This window comes from Arachis hypogaea, chromosome 2 (assembly GCF_003086295.3).
Source record: "Arachis hypogaea cultivar Tifrunner chromosome 2, arahy.Tifrunner.gnm2.J5K5, whole genome shotgun sequence".
Taxonomy (NCBI): domain Eukaryota; kingdom Viridiplantae; phylum Streptophyta; class Magnoliopsida; order Fabales; family Fabaceae; genus Arachis; species Arachis hypogaea.
The window spans coordinates 62,433,726-62,440,779 of NC_092037.1; the positions used below are offsets into that span (position 1 = coordinate 62,433,726).

Below are 7,054 nucleotides of genomic sequence, written 5' to 3' on the forward strand. Positions count from 1 at the left end.
AAATCGGTGGGTCCGATTTGGTCATTAAAAATTTTGAAATCTGCCCTCAAATCGGTTGGTCCGATTTCCTTGGGCAAAAAATCATCTTCAGCTCCCACAAATCGGACGGTCCGATTTGTGACTGCTAGAAATCGGACCGTCCGATTTCTATCCCTCTGCTGAACGTCGTCACAGCCTGGTTAATCACCACCAACCTCCATAACGGGGTATTACACCACACCTTGCATCATATCCGAAAAAATTAGCCTGCACCATAAATAACATGATGTATGAAAAAAATCTCCGTAATGTATTATTAAATATTAATTTTGGAACGACCTTATCTGAGATTAGAATTATAACTTCAAAAATCGAATCAGACTGGCAGTTCAATTAGATTAATCAAGAACCAATTACTTGGTTGATTCAATTGATTTCGTAAATTGTTTAGCAAAAAATTAATCAAAAAACCAATCGAACCGACAGTTAATCGGTAAACTGTCTAAAACCCACATATTTATTGAAGGGTTTCGGTTCAATATCACCCCTCAAAAAAAAAAAAAAGAAAAAAAGAAAGAGCCCTAGCCGGCTAACGCTAACCCAGTCATCCCCCAAACCCAGCCCCAGTCCCAGTCCCAATCCTCCATTTCTCTCTGAAAATTGAAAGAACCCTAGTCCCCAAACGCAGCCCCGCAGCCACCGTCCCTCTTCTTAGCATCGCCGAACTCTTCTCCGCTGGGGACAGGCGTCGCGTGTGGAAACTCTGCCGCCGTCGTAGGAAGCTATGTCGCGTGTGGAAGCTCCGTCGCCGTCCTAGGAAGCTGTGTCGCCCTCGTAGGAATCTTTTGTCCGTCGTGTGGAAGCTCTGTCGCCGTCGTCGTCTCCTCTGTTCGAGCTCTCTCTGTCTTTGCCGGTAGTTCCGACTCCTCTGTCATCGCCGTCACTCCCCTTCCTCCCTCGATCCGGTAAGCACCGTTACTTGGAATTAATTTTTGCTTTTTTTGTAATTTGTACTGTTGTTAATAATATTGAAAAAACAAAATCTGGATTACCATTATGCTATGGTTCAGTGAAAAAATGCACTTAATGATGTCAAAAGAAAGCTGCTTTAAAAAGCTATTAGAAACTCTAGAGGTTAATCATAATTCCCGCAATTAGAACACTCAGCTGATTGCCCTGTAACTCTGTTGGATTTATGTAGTTTTTCAATCAAAAGGGTGTTTGAGAAAACTTAAAAGAATGAAAATTATAATTGCTTGCTGATAAATATCTGTAATTTCAATTTTCTAAAGAATCAGCTTATGAATGTGCAACCTTCTTTTATCATAGCTTACTGTTACACAAAGAAAAGCAACTTTACTATCAAGCTTTTTCTATAATAGAAGATTTTTAGATCTGTTTATGTACGAGGAAAGAAAGAGGGGACGAGGATGGCAACAAAACAAGAACTTAGGAACATTTTATAGATAACGAAAGAAATTAGGACAGTACCTGTAGGCAAAGTCTTCCGAGTGGGATATGAAGAAGTAAGATCAATAAGAAAGAGCAATATAAGGAGAAAATCCAAGTTCTCTAACACCCATTTTGTTTGTTGTTCTCTGTGTGGTGTGTTTTCCCTTCCCTTTTTTTCGTGTTTGTGTGTGGTGGCGGTGGTTGGTGGGGTTGGGATACTTGGTGTCAATGACAAGATTAGTAGGTTATGAATAGGTTCTAGTTAAGTTGGAAACTTATTTTTTCTTTACTCTTGTTGAATTCATACTTGTGATTTTATTGAAGGTCAGTCACTAGCTATGCATATCTGTATAATAGGATTTTGTGAAATTTGGCCTAATTCTTCATCTTTAGTTGAAAACTTGTTTGTTAATGTTTCTTTTGATAGTAGAGCATTATGTGTTTGTCACTATGTGCGTTTTGATTGTTTTTAGTTATGAACTTTGATGTTTGAAGTTGTTTGTGAACTTCTAATATTAAATTATGGATAATTTATCATGTGAAATTGTGAAATTTTGAATTTTATTAAGTTAGAAAGTATTGAATTTATATATTTGAAATTATATATTGAATTTTTAATAATTTTATTTAATATTTAATTAAACCGGTCGAACCTCGGTCGAACCAGTGAACCGGTGACCTTACTGATTTATTGACCGGTCCGGTTCTCGCAACCTTGGTTAGAATAGAAAATCCCAGAGAGTGTAGTGAAGAAGGAAATCATGGTGTCTCTGGCTCAGCAGCTGAGCGTCCTGAGATGGTCTCCACTGCCGTCCACGTCTTCGTCAAGACCAACCACCACCCACAACCGCCGTACCCGCACGCTCCTTCCGGTGGTGTGTTCAGTGGCCTTATCGAATGCGCAGAACCGAGAGAGAGTGAAGCTGAAAGAGCTCTTCGAGCAAGCCTATGAGAGGTGCCGCACTGCTCCCATGGAAGGTGTTTCCTTCACCGTTGATCAGTTCACTGAAGCTCTTGAAAAGTATGATTTTGATTCTGAGGTTGGCACCAAGGTCAGCTCGCTTCGCTTTGGGGTTTTTTTCTTTAATTTTTTTAACTGCAATGGAGTTTGTTCTGTCACTGGTTGCATAAAGTTTTGAACTTGATAAATGTAGTTTGTGGTTTCGGTGGAAGATGACTTTGAATTGAGTTTGTTGAAATGGTGTGTATTGATGAGTAATGAGAATGTTTAGTTAATGTGTCTGTGGAAATTGATGGTTGGTTGTGTATGAAGAAAAACAAAAACAGGTAATTGGATCCAGAGCCAACATCTTTTGCAAATATAGTTGTTTTAGTTTAGGTTGAATTTCGTCCTAGGTGGTTTGCATTTGTTCGAGAGAAGATCAGAGCATCTACTTAGGTGTGTGAATCGGATAGAAGATAGACAAGTGGCGAAAGGTAGGTAGAGGACAACCAAAAAATTCATACACAAGGTGTAAAGGACCTAACTGTAAACATGATATATGAATAATATGATAGGGTACAGTTGATCCTATCCAATTCCACCCAGTGGGATAAGGTTTTGTTATTGTTGTTGCAATTGTTTGATTAAGATGGTCTGTTTTTCACGTAAGGTTTTATGATAGGACACAATGGCATTGACATAGTTTGATACTTTGATTCATTTAGTGGAAAAGGAGTTCTGTGTTGTGTTGTTTTGTTCCTTGAGGAAATAAGTTGGTTAATGGTGGTGGGTTTTTGTTTTCAGATTAAGGGCACGGTATTTGCTGTAGATGCAAGTGGAGCTTATGTTGACGTTACTGCAAAGTCTACTGCATATTTGCCTCTGCAAGAGGCATGCATCCACCGAATTAAGCATGTGCAAGAAGCAGGCATAGTTCCTGGCTTGAGAGAGGAGTTTGTAGTAATTGGGGAAAATGAAGTTGATGATGGCCTGATCTTGAGTTTAAAGGCTATTGAGTTCGACCTTGCATGGGAACGCTGTAGGCAACTTCAAGCAGAAGATGCAGTTGTCAAGGGTAAGGTGGGTGAAGTGAAACCAAGAAACTCAATTTTAGTCAATGTTTAGTTCAAGTATTGTTTCTGCCGTTGTGAGTTGTTTAATTTTCTCTATGTTTACATTAACTTGTTTAATTTTCTCTATGTTTACATTAACTGGTTGCATACACTTCGTCTTGCAGATTGTCAATGGAAACAAGGGTGGATTGGTGGCCGAGGTGGAAGGCCTTAAGGGATTTGTTCCATTCTCACAGATTTCAACGGTTAGCTCTTGACCTACTTTGATGTTAGTAGCGTTGCTCTGATTTTGACCGCACTAATAGTCAATACTCAATATAGGCCATTTAGTTGAGGCTTTTTGTTGTAACCATCATCAGACTGGGATGCTTCATGCCAAAGACTGAAAATCTGGAATTCGCATGAGAATATGAGGCATTCTCCCTCTATTGTTGTCAATGTTGAAATAAAGTAATTCAAGTTTAGTAACCCCACTTGTATTCCTCGAGTTCCCATAGATTATTATGTTTAACTAAGAAGTTTCTTTAAATGTTCATTTCCATATTTCATTGCTTAGCCTTCTGTTTACTTTTCTTGTTAGAAATTATCTGGAGAAGAGCTACTTGAGAAGGAACTCCCTCTAAAGTTCATGGAGGTGGATGAGGAACAGTCCAGACTTATCCTCAGTCACCGTAAAGCCGCTGCTGACAGCCAGGGACAGCTGGGAATTGGATCCGTAGTAACTGGCACTGTTCAAAGCCTAAAGCCATATGGTGCCTTCGTTGACATTGGTGGAATCAGTGGTCTCCTTCACGTCAGTCAGATCAGTCACGATCGTATAACTGATATTGCAACTGTTCTTCAACCTGGTGATATTCTGAAGGTATTCTTATGATATTGTTAGTTTGTTACATTTACATGGACATTTTGCTTACAATTGCAGTTGTCTTGTAGATGAAAATTCTCACCTGTTTGTTTAGGTGATGATACTAAGTCATGATCGGGAGAGAGGCCGAGTAAGCCTTTCCACAAAGAAGTTGGAACCCACACCTGGTGATATGATTCGCAATCCAAAGCTTGTCTTTGAGAAGGTATAACTCAGAAAGGATGTCACATGTTTTGCTTATTTCAACTTCGTCGTTTTTTCTACCATCTTTTTTGACATCCTTGAAGAAGCTGAAACCCCCCTTTTTCCTTTACCTTGATAAATCATATATACCTCATCACTTTCCATCAGCATTTTTAATTTTCGATGAGAATGATCACATTTAACTCTGATTCTGTTCTTATAGGCGGAAGAGATGGCTCAGACATTCAGACAGAGAATAGCCCAAGCAGAAGCCATGGCTCGTGCTGATATGCTTCGGTTCCAGCCAGAGGTATCTAGCTATTGATTATTTATTTCATTATTTGTACAAAATTCTATGTGCATTTGCATGTCAAAGGAATTCTTACTTTCAGTTATTACATTTCATCTTTGAGTTGAATATCTTCTTTGATCCCTTTATGGCATCCTTGCACAATTTGATGATGAATATATAAAAATTATATGAATTGCAGAGTGGATTAACTCTTAGCAATGAAGGGATATTAGGACCACTTTCTTCAGAGTTGCCTGCAGAGGGTGTGGATTTCAATGAGGTACCCTCAGCTGAAGAACATTCATGATTCAGAATTTTGAGGGTCCTATTTTGCACCTAGCTCTAGATTTTTGCTTGTAACTTAAACAATATTGCTGTATAACAATAAGCTTATTGTTTTGTTTTGTTTGGATGAGTTAATTTTTTCCTGCTGCTTAGAGAATACATTACTTAATATTCACCAATTTGAGCCAACAATCCCGCCTTTTCTACAAATTTGAATTCTGTTGAGTGTGTATTTAGCCAGATGAACTAAAATATTGATTTTCAAGAAAGGAAAAGTCAATTAATCTTTTTATTTTCTGATTATATGAAAGCTTTCATGTTACGAACACAAAGGAGCAATACAATATTAGTTTTTTGGATTTGGTTAACAATACTTTTTAAGTTGTTAAATGCGAAAAGTATGTGTTGAAGAATTAAAAATTTCAAGTTTTTAAAAGTATATTTTGTATAAAGAATATGGAAAAATTGGACATTAGGATAAGTAATTTTAACTAATACCTTTAGAAAGACACCCCAAAAAAAGAAAAAAGAACTAATACCTTTAGAGTTTAGAATGTGTTAGATGGACCAAACCAATCATTTACTGGTCTGTGCTCAATGATTATATATCTTATTTGAAAATAAAAAGGGAAAAAGCAATATAGGCTGTTCTATCGGAAATTTTTTTGAAATAAATTAAAAATTTTAAGATTTTAAAAGTATATTTTGTTTTTGTATAAAGAATATAGAAAAATTAGACATTAGGATGAGTAATTTTAACTAATACCTTTAGAAAGACACCTAAGAAAAAGAAAAAAGAAGGACAAATGATGCATATAAATCAAGTAGAGGGTGGTTTTACACAATTCTATCAAAGATAAAAACGTTACAAGGTTCTACTAAGAGCACTTTTCTATATAGTTTGAATTATAACCACTCGATTTACACATACATAGTAATTCGGATCATACTGATTCGAATTACACAAACTAACACACACTAATTCGAATGAGCATAATTCGAACTACTCCAGAATTTTGTGCCCATAGTAATTGTTTCGAATTACCCCCTATTTCCCCTATATAAAGAGTTTGAAGTAATCTCATTTGAACCACTATTTTAAATCTATGCTCCAATAAATCCTAGAGAAAATGACCCAGGCTTGAGCAGAATATCTAGCCAATGGGGGATAATCCGGACCGATTTTATCGTTTGTATGGAGTAACCCATATAGCTGATGTTATCAATGAAGAGGTTAGTGCGAACTTGTTCTTTTAAAATATGAGTGAATAAGTTTTTTTATTTTATATATTTTTACTTTTGGTGTGTTAGAATGGTAGTCATTATGTACCGATGCTAAGTTAGATAGGATTGCCATACAAGTGGTTTTATTAGTGGTTTTGTTAGTGGTTTTGTTAATGATTTTGTTAGTGAATGATGTCGCAATGAATTTTGTATAATCAGTGGGGAAATCAGACTCAATTCAGAATTCCAAGACCATTCCCTTGAGTTTTTCTCAATGAAAACAGTCTTTGAGTCGCATACTTTTTGGAGGTGAAGGAGTTATGGAGCATTTCATTTCACATTGTCCTCTGATTGAACATTTAATTCTTGACTTTTGTAATGTAGATCACCCTCTAAGCATAACACCCGGTTCTAGGAGCTATCGGGGGAAATCGCTAAGCTTGCGTGGTCTACAAAAGCTGAAGGGAGCTGATCTTAAAGGAATACAGGAGGTATATATTGATGTTCCGAATCTTGAGAACTTATATTATCGTGCTCTTGATATGGATATGGACGTGCCTTTCAAGCTGAATTTAGATATAGTTGCACAAATTTGAGTGCTTGAGCTTGAGCTTGTGGTATTTGGGGAGCCCAGACAATGGTTACTTGAACATTTTAATAGGATTCCTTTCCTTGAGAGTTTGATGTTGCATAATTGCTCTATGTTTGAGTATGAGAGGATTAATATTTCAGGTCCTCAAGTTCTTCAGGTTATCACA

At 37.0% G+C, this 7,054-nt stretch overlaps 1 protein-coding gene across 3 annotated transcripts; it reads left to right on the plus strand.

The window, feature by feature from the left end:
* The first annotated feature begins 501 nt into the window (after positions 1-501).
* On the plus strand, positions 502-5,264 carry LOC112745544 (small ribosomal subunit protein bS1c). Of its 3 annotated transcripts, none has more exons than XM_025794876.2 (8): positions 502-944; positions 2,155-2,483; positions 3,179-3,454; positions 3,612-3,692; positions 4,028-4,309; positions 4,407-4,517; positions 4,719-4,805; positions 4,987-5,264. In XM_025794876.2, the coding sequence occupies exons 2-8, from the start codon at positions 2,193-2,195 to the stop codon at positions 5,092-5,094; spliced, it is 1,236 nt and encodes a 411-aa protein (XP_025650661.1). In that variant the 5' UTR covers positions 502-944; positions 2,155-2,192; the 3' UTR covers positions 5,095-5,264. The 3 variants fall into 3 exon arrangements, with proteins under 3 accessions (XP_025650661.1, XP_025650662.1, XP_025650660.1); XM_025794877.3 differs by having other exon boundaries at positions 520-944; positions 2,160-2,483; XM_025794875.3 differs by having other exon boundaries at positions 523-944; positions 2,099-2,483.
* The last annotated feature ends 1,790 nt before the right edge of the window (positions 5,265-7,054 follow it).

What these genes read in the sequence shown, in the direction of transcription:
- LOC112745544 (XM_025794876.2), top strand. Translation starts at nt 2,193, where the DNA reads ATGGTGTCTCTGGCTCAGCAGCTGAGCGTCCTGAGATGGTCTCCACTG. An exon ending in CAAAGCTTGTCTTTGAGAAG is followed by an intron (nt 4,518 to 4,718) that starts GTATAACTCAGA and finishes CTGTTCTTATAG; the next exon opens with GCGGAAGAGATGGCTCAGAC. An exon ending in TGCTTCGGTTCCAGCCAGAG is followed by an intron (nt 4,806 to 4,986) that starts GTATCTAGCTAT and finishes TATGAATTGCAG; the next exon opens with AGTGGATTAACTCTTAGCAA.